The following is an 18,854-nucleotide window of genomic DNA, read 5'->3' as shown; positions in this document are numbered from 1 at the left end:
GCCGTCCCCCCCCTTTGCCCTCCTTCCCGCCATTCGCGCTCTTCCCCCTCCCCCCCACGCGCGCGCCCCTTTCGGCGGTAACCCCGAGCCCCTTCCCCCCCCCCACACACACACACCCCGGAGAGCGGGGCGCCCGGCCACCTGCTCAGTGGCGGAGGAGAGAGTTGGAGAGGCGCCCGGCGCGGGGATGGCGAGGGCAACTGGTGTGTGTGTGTGCGCGCGCGCGCGCGAAGAAGGCGGCGGCGGCGGAGGGGAACGAAGCGCGCCCTCGTCGCCCCCCACGCCTCTTGGTGGGGTGTGGGTGTGTGTGTGTGGGGGGGGGGCGCGCCCGAACCTCCGCCTCGGAGGCGCCGTGCAATCCTAAACGTGCCCCGCTGAGTTCCGGGGGGGGGGGTTCTTTCTCCCGAGGAAGCGCCCTCGTGCAGGCGCGGGCCGGCGACCGCGTGGCTCCCACGCCGCCGCCGCCCCTCTCGCTCCGGCCTGAGAGGCGCGAACCCGGGGACCTTCTTGCTGACCCCGCCCCGACCTCCTTCCTTTGCCGGTCAAACTCTCCTTCCGACTCTTTTCCGCCGGCCTCTTCTTTCCCAGCTCTCGGACTGTGGCGTTTGGAAAAGATCAGCTCGAGTCCCCCCCAAGTGGAGGCTGCAGTAAAACGCTGGTGGTCTTTGAGGGGCCACAAGACTCCCTGTGGATTGTTGTCCGGACTGCTCTCACCCCCCCCCCCTCGCAACTTGACAGTTCTGGCCTTCTGATACCCTTAAACTGCTCCTTAACAGCCCTGGACACACATTCTCCCCCATTTTGCACCCAGTCAACTATTTGTGTTTCTGAAATCCGACTCTTTTCCACAAAACTCCAATATCTTTTATAATCCCTTCAGAACGAAGCTTGATGTTAAGTCCTTTCATAGGATTCCCCTTCAGCCCATTTCATTGCCAATTCACCTGCGCTTTGCACCTGAACAGACTTTTCTCTCTGGCATATTTAGGTCCCCTCCTAAGACTTCCTAAGGTCCTTGCACTTATGACTAAACTCCCCAACATGTTTCTTTTTTTCATCTCTGTCTCCCACTTCACTCTTAGACTCAATCCTCCATCTCATCACATGTTGTATGACACTTCTGAATTTTCTTCCTGTGTAAAATGTGTCTTTTTCACTGGATTCGTTGGATCCTCTTCTTCAGTCTCCTTTTTTTTTTTTACTTCCACACCTCCTTATGGCTCTTCTGCTGCTGCATCTTCTTCCATCATTTTTCTCCAGACCCAACCAAATCTAGACTTTCCTCACTCTTTCCTTGCCTCATGTTCCCCAACCTTTCTTTCTTCAGTTTCCTGTTCCCCATACTGTTCTTCCTTATGTTTTGTTGAAAGAAAGCTTTGGTTTGTCAAAGTTTGAAGTTGCTGGTTTGCTGTGTACCCTCTTTTCATAGAGCAGGAAGTGTATACAGGTGGTTTAGATATTATGCGTGCATAATAAGAATGAAATAAAAATCACCTATGAAAAGAAGGGGTATCTTCTTCACACTGCTGCTACATGCTGTTTACAGAACATGCTGTGGCAGACAGGGAACAATAAGGAAGATATGTTTCAGCTGCTCAAGGATTTATCCCAAGCAACCCAGCTTCTGCTTTCCTTTCTTCTCAGCCCATTATTGGCAGCTGATTGGCAGTATAGAAACTGGTGGGAGGAGACTTGGATTTGTATTTTGGGACCTATCACCAGGAACCAGGATGGAGCAGCAGTCTTACTAGCTAGGAGGTTGTGCTTTTGGCCTGCCTGTTCAGTTGATTACTGTTTACTGGCCCTTTCAGACTGGCTGATTAGTTATTCCAGACAGTATCTTTTCCTCGTATTTTTCTACATATAGATTTTTCTTCATCTGCAGCCATCTGGTAAATATAGGTGGTATTGGATTTTGTATGATAGTGTCTGTCAGCTCCTTATGTACGATAGTTTTTTAAGATACTAAATCAAAGTATCTTAAACTGAGTTGAATGAATAGTGGAGCAGGGAGAAATGGGGGAAGGTGACATAAAAGAAGAGGCAAAAGGATATGTTTTTTGTCATTTAGAAATGGTGAACATCCTAATTGCTTGATACACTTTTTTTTTTACATTCTAGTAGATTGGATTGTTTACCAAAAGATCTGTCGGTAACACCAGTAGCAGCTTTCAGAATGGCAGCAGGAGTAGCAGCGTGGTTGCCTTTTGCTCGGGCAGCTGCTATAGGATGGATGCCGGTGGCCACAAACCCCATGCCGAATGCTCCCCGCCAGGAGAAGAAGCGAAACCAGGACTCCCTCATAGTGCTGAATGTGAGCGGTACCCAGTTCCAGACTTGGCTGGACACCCTGGAACGCTATCCTGACACGCTGCTGGGCAGCTCAGAGAGGGATTTTTTCTACCATCCAGAGACACAGCAATACTTTTTTGACCGGGACCCTGACATCTTCCGACACATCCTCAATTTCTATCGTACAGGGAAGCTACACTATCCCCGTCAAGAGTGCATCGCAGCCTATGATGAGGAGCTGGCATTCTTTGGTATAATTCCTGAGATCATTGGTGATTGCTGCTATGAGGAATACAAGGATCGACGACGGGAGAATGCTGAGCGTCTTCAGGATGATGCTGATCAGGATAATGCTAATGAAAGCAATTTGCCCTCCATGACAGCTCGACAAAGGATGTGGCGGGCCTTTGAGAATCCACACACCAGCACCCTGGCCCTGGTCTTCTACTATGTAACTGGCTTCTTCATTGCTGTTTCTGTCATGGCCAATGTGGTGGAGACAGTGCCCTGTGGGGTAAGTCCTGGTGCCATCAAGGAACTGTCCTGTGGAGAGCGGTATGATGTGGCTTTCTTCTGCTTGGATACAGCCTGTGTCATGATCTTCACGGTTGAGTATCTGTTGCGTCTGGTGGCTGCCCCAAGCCGTTACAAGTTCATGCGAAGTGTAATGAGCATCATTGATGTAGTGGCTATTATGCCTTATTACATTGCTCTTGTGATGACCAACAATGAGGATGTCAGTGGGGCCTTTGTAACATTGCGTGTCTTCCGGGTCTTCCGGATCTTTAAATTTTCCCGCCACTCACAGGGTTTACGTATCCTGGGCTACACTCTGAAAAGTTGTGCATCAGAACTTGGCTTTCTCCTCTTTTCTCTCACTATGGCCATAATAATATTTGCTACAGTTATGTTTTATGCTGAGAAAGGCTCCTCAGCCAGCAAATTCACCAGCATCCCTGCTGCCTTCTGGTATACCATTGTCACTATGACCACCCTTGGGTGAGTGCATTTGGTTTTTGTATTTTATTGTTATGCTATGGATTATCTGTTTAAGAAGTCTGCTAAGAAAAGTGAGAGTGTATATCTGAACAAGGTCCATTTATGGTGATGCACATAAGTATGACATGAAAAGGATTAAAAATAAACCATAAGAGGACATCCTCATGGTATTATGCCAGTGTTAAAGTTTCTCTGAGTTATCATTCACCTACTTTCCTTTCATAGCTAAAGTAATAAGAGAAGAAAAGAGTAATGCAGTTGAAATCTAACTAAAGAAATTGTGGTTTTGCTTGCCTGTTGAACTTTAATAAACTTTGCTTGCCTGTTGAAGATAAATATTTTAGATATTTTACAGTTGTCTATGACCGTACAAGAAAGAGCAACTATAATTTTACTAAGTTGACTCTGACCTCAGTAACTCTATTGTTAAAACTCCAACAGGATCAGGGTTGATATGACATTGAACAATTTACATAGATGTATGTTAATGAATTAGACATTCTGATTAACATGCAAGGTGTTTTAGCTACATTTCTAAGTATATGCTGAAGTTCTAGTTAAGGATATAACTCCTTCATTGTGATAACTTACTTCAAAATTATTTACCCACATACTGGAATGTATATGGGAAGACCTATAATTTGGGAAGGCTGGTTAGGTTTCCAAGGTTATTTTTTTGCAAACCTGGTGGTCTATAGTTGGAGTTGTAGAAATGTATTTGATTTCAAAGGAACATGTTTTAACATAAGATAAGGTACCATTCAGAGGGAGTAATTCATGTCTAAATCTCTCATTGAAAAGGTGCTTAATTTTCAGGATTGGGCCTAAATCCATTTGAAGTGATAAGCCAGTTTTTTATAATATGCTTAAATTGTTACAGTTCAGCATCTTAGTAAAACTGAGGTATCTTTTTGAAAAAAACTAAAGTTTCTTTGATTTCTGCATCTCTTCTATGTACTGTTATCAAAAAAAGGAAGATAATAGAACCAGAAAACAGATATTTCATTTTATTTAAATGATTAACAATGCATTCCTAAACAGAGTTAGACCATTTTAATCCTAATGACTTTAATGGATTTAGAATGGTGTAACTGATTAGGATCAAGTGTAAGATAATCTGTGTCTGCGTATTACTTCATCAAAATAAACGTAAGCAGTTGATTACCTCAGCCATGACAGCAGGAACTGTGCTCAATACAAAGAGGTATGAGGATAGCATTCAAGAAGATGGAGAGAGGACCCTGACATCAATTCTTTCAGTAATGTATTGTTTGGTGACAAATTGGGGAAATGATTATGGGAATAAATTTTGTATACTAAGTAACAGCTCCTCATAGAGATGACTTGCCAATTTAGTAATGGGCAGTGAAATGAATAGCATTTGTATATTGTATTATTACTTTCCCTTTATATGTTGCTTCACACATAGAGCAAAATAGGGCCACTTAAGCCCTACTGATTTGAACAGAGGATATTTAGAGTGCTGTCCTAAACTGAGTCACACCCTCCTAAACCCATTGACCAAATTGCATTTAAATGGGCATAACTCTGTTTAGGATTGTACTGTAAAGCTGTTCTCAACTGTTCCATTGATATGATGTAATAGTGTTTAAATGTGGCTGGATCAGGTCAATTAATCAGTCTGGGACTGGGATAGAATATATATAAAATCTAGTTATGAATAAACTAGGGGTGGGAACCAGTTTAAGTGTTGAAGTTGTGTATGACCCCTTCTTCAGTGTTCCCTGGATCACTTCTGTATATTCCTTGCAGCCAGGCTCACTTCTGATATCCCATTCTAACAGAGAAAAGTATGTGGAAGACAGTCTAGAAGGTTGAACACCTCCATCTGTATATTCCTCATTCTGTTAAAATTAGTATCTCCAACTGAAAATTAGATCCACTGATTCTAATGTTTACCATATAATTGAAGTCAAATAATCTGGTCAGTAGCTGTTATAGCTCAGCTTGTGTTTAAGACATATTTAAGTGACTATATTAATTGCAGGATGTACCATCTGGATGGTCTTGTCCATGGTACTGAACAGGATAATTGTGATTTTTGTATCAGTACTTTATGGTTTTCTGTTGTTCCAAGCTGGAAATATCTTCTTCATATTATTGCTACTTAGTGGGCTAATAGCAGCAGGCACTCTCATCAGATAGATAGCAGTGCTTTCTTACTTCAGACTCTGAAGAAACCCATGAACAAGCCATGTTGCGTGGAAAAACTGCTCATATTGACTTTTGCAAGAAAGCTTAGAAAATAGAATTCCTAATCTGGTATGTTACCTCCTTTTGTTACGAACTCACACACTTGCATAAAGTATCAAGTTGTTCTATGAATATTATTACTAGTATTAGTAAGAAGGAAGTGCTAATACTAGGAAAGTATATTGACATTAACCCTGGGGTATGGAGTGTTGTTGAGAAACAACAACACTATACTGTAATGCTAATGATATTCAAATTGTAGTAAAAAACTAAAAGATAATTTAAGCAGTACTTACATTTCAGTAATATTTTCTATGAGAACAAGGTCAAGAGAAGCAACAGATAGATATGGAAAAGATCTTATATAAACACCCCAATCCTCTATTAGAAAATAACTTTTAATTTACATTAATAGTTTCTCAAGTCTACATCTTTTAATATTTGTCTGTGTAGGGACATATTTTGTTAATTATCAGCAAAGTCAAATGAATTCTTAGATTGCTGACAGCAGCTGCTGAGCATATCATTGGAGATGCTGTAAAGTCATATAAAAGTTGATTATAAGCAAAAGACTAACTATATACATTGTAGATAACGGCTAGTACTCTTTTTTTCTTTTCTTGAGACAGTAGGGGTATTAAATGGCAACCTTGGTAATTTGAGAAGTTATTATGTTGTGAGCAGAGCTTCATTTCTCAGTTCTACATGATTGCTGTGCAATTAAACAGTCTTCTAAAAGCCCTATAGATTACACTTTCTTTTTGCAGAGCACCACTAATGTTAAATATTGCTATATTTTAGCCTGACAACTTGGATTTTAATTCTCTCAGACAAGAAGAGGCTTAAGATAGTGGAAGAAAGATAGTGGAAGAAAGTATTTTACCTGTTGAAATTATAACCAAAGCAAACTTATATAGCTGTGTTCCTAAATCAGAGATCTATACACTCTTATTAGAATTTGCTACTTCCTTTTGCTACAGCATAAATCTATTTTATATGATGTTGGCAATGCTGGCAATGCCTGAGATCTCCATAGTAAATCCATCATGAAGACTCTGGCTACTAACATTTGGATGAAATGAGAATGTGTATTTGTATGTTTAGTCAGTGTTGTACTTTGTGCGCTACCACATATTTTAAACTTCAGCTGATGAACATACACATCTTTTGGCAGGCAGATCACAACTAATCAGCCAGGTAATATTTTCATATGTAGAGTGTATAGCTGCGCCTGATTATATTTCACTCAGATAGTAGATTTTGAAGGTTATTTGTAAACAAGACTTCAGGCTTCTGTTGCTGTTTTGCTGATGTCAGAAAGTTTTTCATACTAAAGATATTAAGCTGCCATTTTTACCTATGGTATCATAAGCATCAGATTTATTTCCAGTCCAGCCCCTAAAAGTGTCCCCAAAAACCTCAACTCTGGACCTGTTTGACCTCACTGAAATATGTCCTTCTGATAACTTCTGAAAGCATTTTGACTGTCAAGCTTACCAACCACATCAACATTTTTTCCTCCATGAATTTGAAGACTGAGGTTTGAACTTACATTAATGCAATTCATATGATAATACTGTCATCGACAGCCAACTTACTGCGTTAAGGAACAAGATTGTCCTTGGTCAGTCTGTCTGAGGGCTACCCCCAACTATATGAGGGAATCAAAGATTGGCCAGAGAACATGCACAATCCTCCCAAAGGTCAAGAAATGGATAGTGGTATCTGAAATGTGAAAAGCAATCTGGGATAGGGTAACATAAATGACTTTCGAGGCCATATTTCTCCAGAGTCAAAAAGATCTGAGAGGTTTCCTCTAGAGGCTTTGGTGCTTCTGGAGAAATCTCTTGAAGATTGGACAGCTGGTACATTGAGGATGTTTGCTACAGGGGCCAGAAAGATAGCATTTTTTTCAAATAAATAATCCAACATGTGAGATTATCCCATGGCTTTTTGTTATGTGGGAGATTCCCCTACAAAAAGAAGCAAAGCATGTTTTTTCTGGTTCTTACCATCATTTAAAATATGACTTTGAATCATGGTCTCATTTTGCCATGCACTTAGGAAATAAAGGGTCTCTGTGTCAGATCAGAGCCAGTGATATGTTTGATACTCAAAAACTGATTAGAGGAAGTCAGCAGAGACTGGATGCTATTAGTGTGCTACTAGTTGGTCATCAGTGACTTAAACCATCTTTACTATTTTATGAAGCCTTTGCTCCTTTATCATTCTTATTGCAAATAATTTTCAGCATCACTTACTTTTTTCCTTCGCATCACTTTTTGTTTGCTGTTATCTATACTTGTACAGTTTATTGGATTTTGATAGGATGAAGATAAAAAGCTCCTAGTAGGGATGTTGCCGAAGTACTACTGTTGTACAAAGAGTGGAATCATGATACAGGTGTAAGTTCTTTTGCAGTAGTTCAGCTAGCGAATGCCTATGCATTTTTAACTGAGCAGCCATCCTGAGTGTTTAGGATACTGGTACTTATTTGGTGACTCATGGAGAGCCACATTCACAATTGCCATCATCCAAAAGAGCTGCAATTACTTCTACATCTGTCATGAAAAGGAGAAGAGATGGTTTTAATATGCCAACTTTCTCTACCACTTAAGGAAGAATCAAACCAGCTTACCATCACCTTCCCTTCCTCTCCCCACAGCAGTCACCCTGTGAGGTAGGTAGGGCTGAGAGAGCTCTAAAAAAACTGTGATTAGCCCAAGGTCACCCAGCTGGCTTCATGTATAGGTGTGGGGAAACCAACCTGGTTCACCAGATTAGAGTCCACTGCTCCTAATCACTGCTCTTAACCACTACACCATGCTGGCTCTATGGGCAAAACAGCTCAAGGAGGCCTAACTGCAGCTCAAGGAGGCCTAACTGTACCTCCAGTGGTGGCTGTTTAGGGTGGGAACCACCTGCCAAATGGGCAAGGGCCTTGCCCAATTTCCTGAAATATCAAGTGAGTTCCACATGGGAAACAGTGCTCAGAAGAGCCAAATGTGCCTCCTGAGCCACTGCATGAGTATAATTGGTTTAGGATGAGGTGCAATAACTGCTGTAGCAATACAGAGTCCATATTATACAGTGTAGCAAATGACTCTATGAGTTCAGTGAAGTATACTAGCATTGCTACAATGGCAATAACCATAACTAACTTATACGGCATAGCAGAGTTGCACAAAGCTTCTGCATGGAACAGAGTTAGGCTGTAGGGTACATCTTAAAAAGGTAGGACTAGACATGATTCAATTGATGGTATTCTAATAGCATATAATTCTCAACTGAGACATCAATATTGACACAACTCTACATCTAACATATGGCAGTAATTTTTACAGTGGGATTGCTATTTGTCGGCTCTTCTGTACTGAAAGAACTTGTTCACTTGCTGAGTATAGGATGCTGCTGTATTAGGGCTATCATGCTATGATAGAATCAAAATACTTGTTCTGAATTTATCTGGAGCTTCCATGCCCTTGATTTCATATACAAAATCACTGAAACTGGGAGCCATTCAACAAGGCATGCAGAATGTTTTCTACAGGAGGGTTTTCTGTGGGACACCATTCAAAAATGCAATACTCTTCCTTCTACAGTCTGAAAGGATCTGCTCCAAAATTCTACTACCTTCAACTATCAACTCACTCTTCATGAATTATAGAATGGCTGTAAGAATTCTCATTCCACATGCATAGTGAGAAATGTGCTCAAGGAAGGAAGGGGCTCTCTAAGCATACTATGAAAATAAAATCTATAGAAGGCAAAGAGACAAATATTTGTAAACAAAACCCAATGAATTTTGAGCCATAAATAGCCTTTCAATAATGGCCCATCACACTGTTGTTTTAGACTGTACCTTGAATATATTTATCTGATGAAATATCAATTGTGTCTTGAAATACATTTTATTATTTCAGATGGGCAGTCCAAGTTAATCTATAGCAACAAGATAAAACAAGAGTCCAATGGCATCTTAAAGACTAACAAAATTTATTCCAGCATGATCTTTTGTAATGGATTTACACTTCATGCATCTCATAAAAGCTTTCACTGTAATAAATTTGTTAGTCTTTAAGGTGCCACTTGATTTCTGCTTTGTTTTGTAAATTTAACTCTGCTCACTACTACACAGAGAAAAGATCAAGGTTCCATTTCCTATTCTGTAATCGTTTTGATTGCAAAAACAAATAGGGAGTTGAAGTGAACTCATCTGCTTGACATCGAGCTGATGATGATTTTTATAGTGCTGTTTTTTATTGTTTATATAGAGGTTATAAATAAAGATGTACACTTTACAGAGTAACAAGCAAATAAAAACTATGCTTGTCCTTGCCTGATGGAGCTTACAATGTAAAATTAGACAAAGGGCAAAACAAGAAAGGGAGGGGAGTCAAGAAAGGAAAGGGAGATGCAACGCACCAGGAAAGGAATCTGAATATGCAGTTTAGATTTACAGTGCAATCCTAAACTGAAGTATAATCTTCTAAATCCGCTGAAGTTAAAGGGTGCAGACTGTACATTTCAGATGAGGGCGAAGGGGTTCATTCAAAGACTTTGTAGGGAAAAGGTAGGTTATGAGGAGGGATTTAAAGAGAGGAAGGCGAGTACTGCGTGCGATGTTTCAGAATGTAGGGGCAATGATGGAGAATATGTGTTGTATAAAGGGCCAGGAGAATTTGTGACAGTTCAGGGTGATAGAACTGAAGGAAAGAAGGTCAGGAATATAGCAAGACAAAGGGAGCAATCCTAAGCAAATTACTCAGAAGTAACCCCCATGTTATTCCCAAGTGTCTTTACAACTGAAGCCTAAAAAAAAAAAATAGGGTGCAACAAGGCAATGTAAAGTTTTCAAGGTAAGGACAAAGAATTTTGGATACAGAAGGGACAAGGGAACAATACACGCTAAGAATATCAGCATATGTGCTAAGATATGTATGGAACTCCTTCACTGAAAATATATATGAAAATTCTGTTTCAGGTTGTTACTTTGGGTTCTCGGAACAGTATTAGGAATCCAGGATTCTTTCTGAAATGAAACTATGCTCCCTGAAAAACTGTATTGTTTTGAGTTCAGGTGTTTACCAAGCCAGTAGGAGTATTTGCTTGCTCGCCATATTATTATTTGATTTTGCTTGTTTTCCCAGGCAACAGCATTCTTCCAGTCAGTTGGATCCTGGCAAAGTTCTAATGCTCCCAGCCAATCACCTTTGCAGACAAGCTGAAGATAGGGTATGCAGTATGTGTGAGCATAAATGAGCTTCCTGTGGAAACCCTCGTAAAACAGATCTGCTTTGATGCATGTGGCTGAGATTTGGAAGGTCTGGAGAGGAAAGGGAGGACTGTGTTCCATGCAATTTTGGTGGGGATGTGGCATGACTACTACATGGGAGATGCTCGAATTAGCTGTGTATTGAAAAGAATGATGACTGTGGTACACGCGTGCATAAATGAGGTACTTGTGGGGCCCAATAAAACAGAGCTACTTTGTGGCATTTGGCTACAATTTGGAGGGTCTGGAGAGGAGAGGAACAACTGCATTCTGTGTGATTTTGATGGTGTTATGTGCCATGACTACTGTGCAGGAGACCCTGGAATTGACTGTGCATTAAAAAGAATGGTGTCTGCAGTGCATCTGCCCAGAAAATGGTCCCAAAAATCTAGAACATGAAAACATGGCACAGATTTAAACTTGAACTGGTAATGCCCTGCCTGAAACAAAGATATCACAGTAAAAAGTTTTGCCTCCTGAAGCCTGGTTCCAAAACTAATGATTTTTTTTTCTCTGCATACAACCTAGTTGTCCACTGATTAACTATTTTGTTAACTTCACCAAACCATACACAGCATGAGGGATTTTTTTTATTGTTACATGCAGCTATAGCTTGGTAGCAGGTATTCCATTTTCCTTCTCTTTTGTCAGAAACAGATGGAATCTAGTTTTCTAGCAGCCAACTCATAAATTAAAAATAATAATTCAGCTGGTGCTGTGGAGGTTAAAAGGCAAGCACAACGATAAATATTTTTCTGCAGTACTAACAGTAGGAGCTCTCATGTGTGATAATGACAGTGGGGCATGATTTATTGATTATAGACCCATTATGTATGTGGTGATCTGTGATACTAGTAGTAGTAGTAGTTTATTGTATAAGACCATAGGCCATCACAATTTAAAACAATATAACAGCAATTTTAAAATGTACAAACCAATACCATTAAAAAAAACATTAAAATGCTCCCATTGAATTCTGTGATCTGTGATACTAGAATGAGGCTAAGAGCCCATTCCTGACCTCAAAGGACAAAAGTCCTTTGGTGGCCAAAAAGGGGCTGCGCTGGCATAAATGGGATGGCCGCTGGCAGCTGTCCCGCTTACACCGTCCTGGTGGGCTCGGATGCCAGCGGGAGGACCCGGATGCTGGTCTCCCGGTGCTGCTGTGGCAGCGCCACCCAGGGATGCCATCTGGGCCTTCCACTGGCATCCCACTGACACAAAGCCCCATGCCGGTGTCACTGGGGGCGTTCCCGGGGCAGAGCTGCCAGTAGGCAGCTTCCGGTCTTGGCCCGGCATACCTGGGAGGAGAATAGCATTGCTGCGCCTGATTTTTTGCTGGCTCAGCCTCGCTGTTCTCAGTGTGGCAAAATTAAAAAGCCAGGAAATGGCTTTGGAGGCGCTGCAGCAGTGCTTTGGCTATGCTGTCCCCGGCTGCCAAAAGCTCAGGAATGGGCTGTAAGGCTGCAATCTTAAACCCGTGTGTGTGTAAAGTGCCTTCAAGTCGCAGCCGACTTATGGCGACCCCTTTTTGGGGTTTTCATGGCAAGAGACTAACAGAGGTGGTTTGCCAGTGCCTTCCTCTGCACAGCCCTTTCCTGGATGGCCCAGGCTAGCCTGATCTCGTCAGATCTCAGAAGCTAAGCAGGGTCAGCCCTGGTTAGAATTCGGATGGGAGACCACCAAGGAATACCAGGGTTGCTGTGCAGAGGAAGGCACTGGCAAACCACCTCTGTTAGTCTCTTGCCATGAAAACCCCAAAAGGGGTCGCCATAAGTCGGCTGCGACTTGACGGCACTTTACACACAAACACATTTACTAAGGAATAAATTCCAATCAACTTGGGTCTGATTTAAATAGCAAAATATTCTGGAAGGTTGAATGCTAACTCATCTCTTGGCCCTCCAAGGAGATTGGAGGAAGAATCAGATTTTTGATGAAACTGTAATATTTGTATTCAGAATGTTGTTGTTATGCATGTATTTGTTTGGGGAGGATAATTGCACTGTTAAATATAACTTTAAAAACTTTTATTATGAAATATATCTTCTTGAAATGCACAATATTTCACAAGCACAAGTCAAAATACACTATTTATTATTTACCAATAAACTTTACTGGATTTGTTACTCATTTGTCATTTAAGATGTAAGTCCTTTAGTGCTTAACATTGCAATCCTAAACAGAGTTATGCCATTTTAATCCCATTGACTTCAATTAACTTAGAAAGATATTCCTTTGTTTAGGATGGTGCTAGACATCTCTGCAGAGTGAATTTGCACCAAACCAATAATTACTTAAGATAAAATAACACAAATGAAACCACTCCCCAACCGTAGTGATATACTTTTAGTAGCAGACTTGTCAGATTCCATTGGCTTTGTTGGTACCAGTGTGGAAAATATGCCATATGTTATTGTGCCTATAGTTCCCTGTGTGATATAAATGACAAGATTTTTTTCCTTTTAATTTAACATTGGTTTATATACTATTTAGCTCCGTTGCTCATGCAGTGAATAAAAGGCTTTCAAGTTAGTTGAATGTTTTGGAATAATAGCTCAATATACCGTCCCTTTTTTCTTCGCTAAAATCAGTAATAATCTAATTTAAACTGTCATTTTTAACATGGTTACAGTCAAAGTTGTATTACACATGGAATGCTTTTGTATTCTGTCCTTGTGTCTTGACTTAGCAAGAATAATCACATTAGCAAGAATTTCCTGATTCGTATGTGAATCTACATGCATATTCTCTTTGAACACATGAAGCTGCCTTATACTGAATCAGACCCTTGGTCCATCGAAGTCAGTATTGTCTACTCAGACCTGCAGCGGCTCTCCGGGGTCGCAGGCAGAGGTCTTTCACATCACCTACTTGCCTAGTCCCTTTAACTGGAGATGTAGGGATTGAACCTGGGACCTTCTGCATGCCAAGCAGATGCGCTACCACTAAGCCATGGCCTCTCCCTACTAAGCCCTTCTCTTTCATACTAAGCCCTTCTGAATGGACACATCTGCTGTTGCAAATGGGATGTGTGTTTACATCTGCATGATATGAGATTAGCTGTCCATGATTACAGGTGAATCAGGGCCACGTTAACTTAAAATGCAATAATTTGACATTATGCTTATTATGCTTAATTTGAAATTATGTTTATAAATAATTATAAAGAAATCTTGTCCAGTTTTCACATCATAGAACAAAAAACAAACTCAGAGAGAAAGAGTGATACAAAATTGTTCTGGTGAAAATAAGTAGCCTCCTCAAACTTTTAAAGTATTTTATACTCTAACATGTTGAATAAAATAAATACTAGTGAGATGGAAAACATTCTCCTCTTTTCTGAGTCAGAAACAGATATTGAAATATTATAGTTGACACGTTTTCTTTCTTGCACTTATATAGGGTTTTAGATATATACATTTGCATAAGTACGTTATTATTAATCATAAAATGTAAGAAAAATAGTAACAAAGATGCTCATTTAGTGACTATGGCTTCAATCCTACGAGCACTTTCCTGGGAGTATGCCCCACTGAATAAAACTCGACTGAGTAGACCTTCTTAGAATGATTCCTTATAAGGATGATATAGCCAAACCTAAGCACATTTAAGTCTCACAGAATTCAATGGGAAAATAAAGCACATGATTAATCAGGCTTATGCAGCTAGCTTGCTCTAAACACACATGCTTAACTCTCTCCCATTAAAATCAATGGATCTTAAGTGCTTAATTTGAGCCCATTAGCTCAATTTAAATCCAGCATGAACACATGAAGCTGCCTTTTCCTGAGAAGGTACTCTTAGCTTACATTTCTTGCTTGCTACAAAGGCAATGTGCTCATCTTCATTCACAAGCATAATAGTGTTTCCGGTATAAGATGTGTCTCATAGAGCAAAACTCTAGATAGAAGGTTTCTTGTATAAGCTTCTTGGACCAAAATACACATACTTTCTGCAGCCATCGCATGAAATCCTATTAGCTATTACACATTCACACATCAAAGAATAGATCGTGGTGTGTAGCCCAATCCCCAATCAAGTTAAGGATTTAGTCTATATGTAAGATCCTTTGGTTCTATGTATTTTACTGAAGCAAAAAAATCAACCAAAATAAGTACTCAAACTTAAATAGGAGTGGATCTGACAGACTGATGACTTTGATAACAAAACAAAAGCCTGGATATACAAAGAGAATTTCAAAAATTCTCCAAGTACACCAGAAATAATCTTTATTGAAGTCTTGGGTATATACATCCACAAGTCAATATTTATTTGTTTTTATTTATTGGTTTGGGTGTGCTTTACTTGTCAGTTCTGCATCTATCACATTTCCATCCTGCTTGTCCTCTAAGTTGCTCAGAGTGGCCCATTTTTCCATTTTGTTCCTACAGGAACCCTGTGAAGTAAATTAGGTTTAGGGAAAGCGACTGGCCTAAGATCATCCTATAAGCTTCATGGCTGAGTGGGGGTGTGAATCTGGGTCTCCCAGGTCCTGGCCTTCCGCTGTTGTACTTCAAAACAAAATCTTCAGTGTTCAGTCTTGGCAGATGACAAAGGAAAAGTAATGGGGAATAAACCTTGGGGGAATGGGGGGGGGATTGATACTCCCCCACAGACTAGCAATAGGAATTCCTACGTATCGGTTTACAGTCCAAAGGAGTGGGACCAAGACATGATCATAGAATATACCGTAATTTGATTCCATGATTCCCTTGGATGTTGAAAAGATCTTTGTATAAAAGCCACTATTAATTGATTTACTACATTTGTATTCTGCCCTTCTTCCAAGGAGCTTAGGGTAGCATATGACAGTCTCCCCCTCCTACATTTTACTCTCTTAATAATTGTGTGAGGTAGGTTAAGTTTAAAAAGAGTGATTGGCCCATGGTCATCCAGCAAGCTTCACAGCAGAGATTTGAACTTGGGTCTCCCAGACCCTAGTGCAACATTTTAATCACTATACCAAGGTGGTTGTACTGCACTAATGCATGCAGCAATGTTTAGAACAAGCCTATAATCACCATGGTTGATTTTTCTGAATCAGACATCTGCCCTATAGGGAGATGATCTTCACATAGGAAAAAAGTGTGACCATGTATACATTACATCTGAAAATATTTATTTTGTCATGATTACCCATGCTTTTTCAGACATGAGTAATCATGACAAAACGTTACCATTTTACCCAGCCTTATCCAGTACATATGTTCTTCAAAGATCAACAAACTGTGCAGTATTTGAACAGTGCCATAGCATTTTGGCTACAAGAAATCCTTAGTTCAAATCTCATCATACTCACAAATTTACCAGTTTGCCTCAATGAAACTATTATCCCCTCACTCTGCTCTCTATGTGCATGCAAAAAAAATATGGTGGATATGGATTTCAGTAACTGACCTTTTTAAAAATTGTAGTTCTTTAATATTGAAATTAAAGCTACTCATTAGAAAGTTGGTCCAATAGTTGTTTCAATTAGCTTCAATCGAAAACATTGTCTACCCATCATTAGCCACCCATTTGGGATGAAATTGTACTACTCACCCATGAGATCTTCTTTTCAAATTTCAACAAAGAAGGGGGAAACATCCCCATTTGATCAGTAATTAAGATTCTCCCTTGGATATAGGAAGGTGTGAATTAGCATGAGAGTGAACTTTCCTCTCCTTTCTAGGGATTCCCCCACCCCTTCGCAAATATATTGCATAGGTGAGGGGTGCTACATCCTGCTCCCTCCTGTTTCTTTCCTTCCTGTTCGCTATTTCCTCCCTTTTAAGCTGACTTTTGCATTGCAGCCTGAGTAGAAGAAAATATACTTCAAACAGCAGATAACCATAAGGGAAAGTGGGAGCAGGTCTCAACCATGCATTCTAGTTTTCCTTAAAAGATAGACCTGCTCATGCTATATCTATCTCTAGTATAGAAAAATTTAAATTTTCATTGTCATTGAACTCTCTTTCATTTTCTGTGCATGTGTGTACTCTTTACTGTTGTGTTCTCTTTACAAGCATGTATGTGCGTGTGTAGGGGATACTTAAACCTCTATCTGTATTTCCTCAGGTTCTGCAGGGGAGGTAGATTGTCATCAAGGTGCAAAGTTTGTGCCTTTTCCTGTAATTTCCCCCAACACTCTGCAGCCATACCTGTCTGTCAGTAGGTGCAAGTCAAAGCTCCTGCATCTGTCCCCTCTCCAATTTGCAGATAGGGTTGCCAATTCCAGTTTGGAAAATTCCTACAGATTTAGAGGTGATGCCTGGGGAGGAGGAGTTTGGAGGCAGGAGGAAGCTCAAGGTTAATTTGATACCATAAAGTCTGCCCTCCAAAGCTGCCATTTTCTCGAGAGAAACTGATCTGAAGAGCAGGTGTAATTCTAGAAGAACTCCAGGTCTCACCTGGAGGTTGGTAACCCTGAAGGTAGACTCTCGATTGGGTGGGGAGCTACAGTTTTTGCCTTTATCCCCTCCTGCCATGCTTTTCAGTTTGTTTAAATAAAGCCATTGGTCCTGCCCAGCAAGTAGAGCCCCCAAAACCAAAGTAGCCCATACATGGACAGTATTCATGCTTATATTGGGGAAAGGGGAGATGAAGGCATAATGACTTCTGGTGTACTCTCATGTCCCAGTAATGTTCCCCAGACAGCCTTCTCTTGGTGATACTCTCTCTTAATTTCCTTACAGCAACAGTTGAACCATGGACTTTTTATGTTGTAGGCCCCTTCCTCTGGAATGGCTTAAAGGAGTGGCTGTGGAAGGCGCATTGACTTGTTGCCTTTAGGAAGGCATGTATATCGATTTTATTCCAAAGGGCATTTGGTGCAGGGTAAAATATTCTGGAAGATTTGGAATTTATTACCTGTGTTTCTGTCATTTTTAATCTTGTTTCCAGACATCTTTGTTGTTTCTGTGTCCTTGTCGCTATTGCTTCTTTATTAGCCATCTTGAATCAGAAGAGATAAGGCAGGATATAAATATTTTAAATAAATTAAAAAACTGTTCAGAAAGCTTGTGAGACACCACAATGATTGGTGGAAAGTGAAATAATCAGAATGATCCTGTTCAGCCAGAAGATCTGCTAACAGTTGTGGTTGGACAGCAGCCCTGTGGGGCAGTGACTGTTGAATCACCCTCTCTTCTGTCTGCCCTTGCTGTTTTCTGCTCCTGTGACAATGAAATGCCAGAATAACCACCAGACTGGAATATTTCCAACTACTCCCAAATGTTGGAAATAATTTATTTTTGATTTGGAGTATTTACTGTATAAATAAACAAACACAGTTTATGTCAGATCTTGATTAGTAAATTTCTGAACACATATCCCTAATAATTCATAAAGTGTTGTTATAAGGTTTACTGAAATAATCAATGCAAAGCACTTGAAATATGCCATATATGCTCTTGAAATATGCCATATAAACTCTAAGGCTGCAATCCTGAAGGGAAGGGCGAAGCTTCTTAGGAGCCAGCATGACCCCGCACCGGAGTAAGTGCCCCTTTAACCTGAGATAAGGGGCACCTACACTGTCCTGGGGACAAACACACTGGTGTCGTGGCTGCCAGCCCAGTCATGCAGGCAGGGAATTCCTGGAAGGTAAAGCCCACACCAGTGGGGAGGGGCATTCCTGGGGGCAGAGCTACCTTTAGGCAGCTTCCTAACCCCTTTCACCCTGGGAAGGGCCCCTCGTGCTACAGCGTTGCTGCGCCACCTTATTTGGTGGTGCAGCCAAGTTGATTGCAGTGGGGGCATTTTATTTTTTATTTCTTTATAAAATGTTTTAACTTTCATTTCGGCTGCTGGGAAGCCTCTGAGGAGGTGGTGTGGATGTGTCGCTCCCAGCCACTGCAGATTTCCCCCCCCCTTGAGGAATGGGCTGTAGTGTTGTTATTATTACTATGGTAGAACAAACTATCTGAACTGATACTGCTGCTTAAAATCCCTATTCTAATTAAAGTTGTTTTTTATGCAATCAATCATGCTGAAACAATAATTTAGTTTCTATATCATGGTAAATATTTTCTGAATTTATACCTAGGAAAATTATTTCTCCTGAATCTTTAGGAATTGCCACACATCTGTA

The 18,854-nt window shown here is 40.6% G+C and overlaps 1 protein-coding gene across 1 annotated transcript in view; it reads left to right on the top strand.

Annotated features, from left to right (window-relative positions):
- The first annotated feature begins 2,176 nt into the window (after nucleotides 1-2,176).
- The window catches only part of KCND2 (potassium voltage-gated channel subfamily D member 2), a 320,642-nt gene continuing 303,964 nt past the window's right edge, over nucleotides 2,177-18,854 (top strand). Inside the window, exon 1 of the mRNA XM_056846794.1 lies at nucleotides 2,177-3,291. Within this exon, the coding sequence (XP_056702772.1) occupies nucleotides 2,177-3,291 (1,115 nt within the window). The remainder of the gene's footprint in view (nucleotides 3,292-18,854) is intronic.

Source organism: Euleptes europaea, chromosome 3 (assembly GCF_029931775.1).
Source record: "Euleptes europaea isolate rEulEur1 chromosome 3, rEulEur1.hap1, whole genome shotgun sequence".
In the NCBI taxonomy this organism is placed as follows: Eukaryota; Metazoa; Chordata; class Lepidosauria; order Squamata; family Sphaerodactylidae; genus Euleptes; species Euleptes europaea.
Note: the sequence above shows the minus strand (reverse complement) of the source record. Positions and strands in the feature narration are given on the sequence as shown.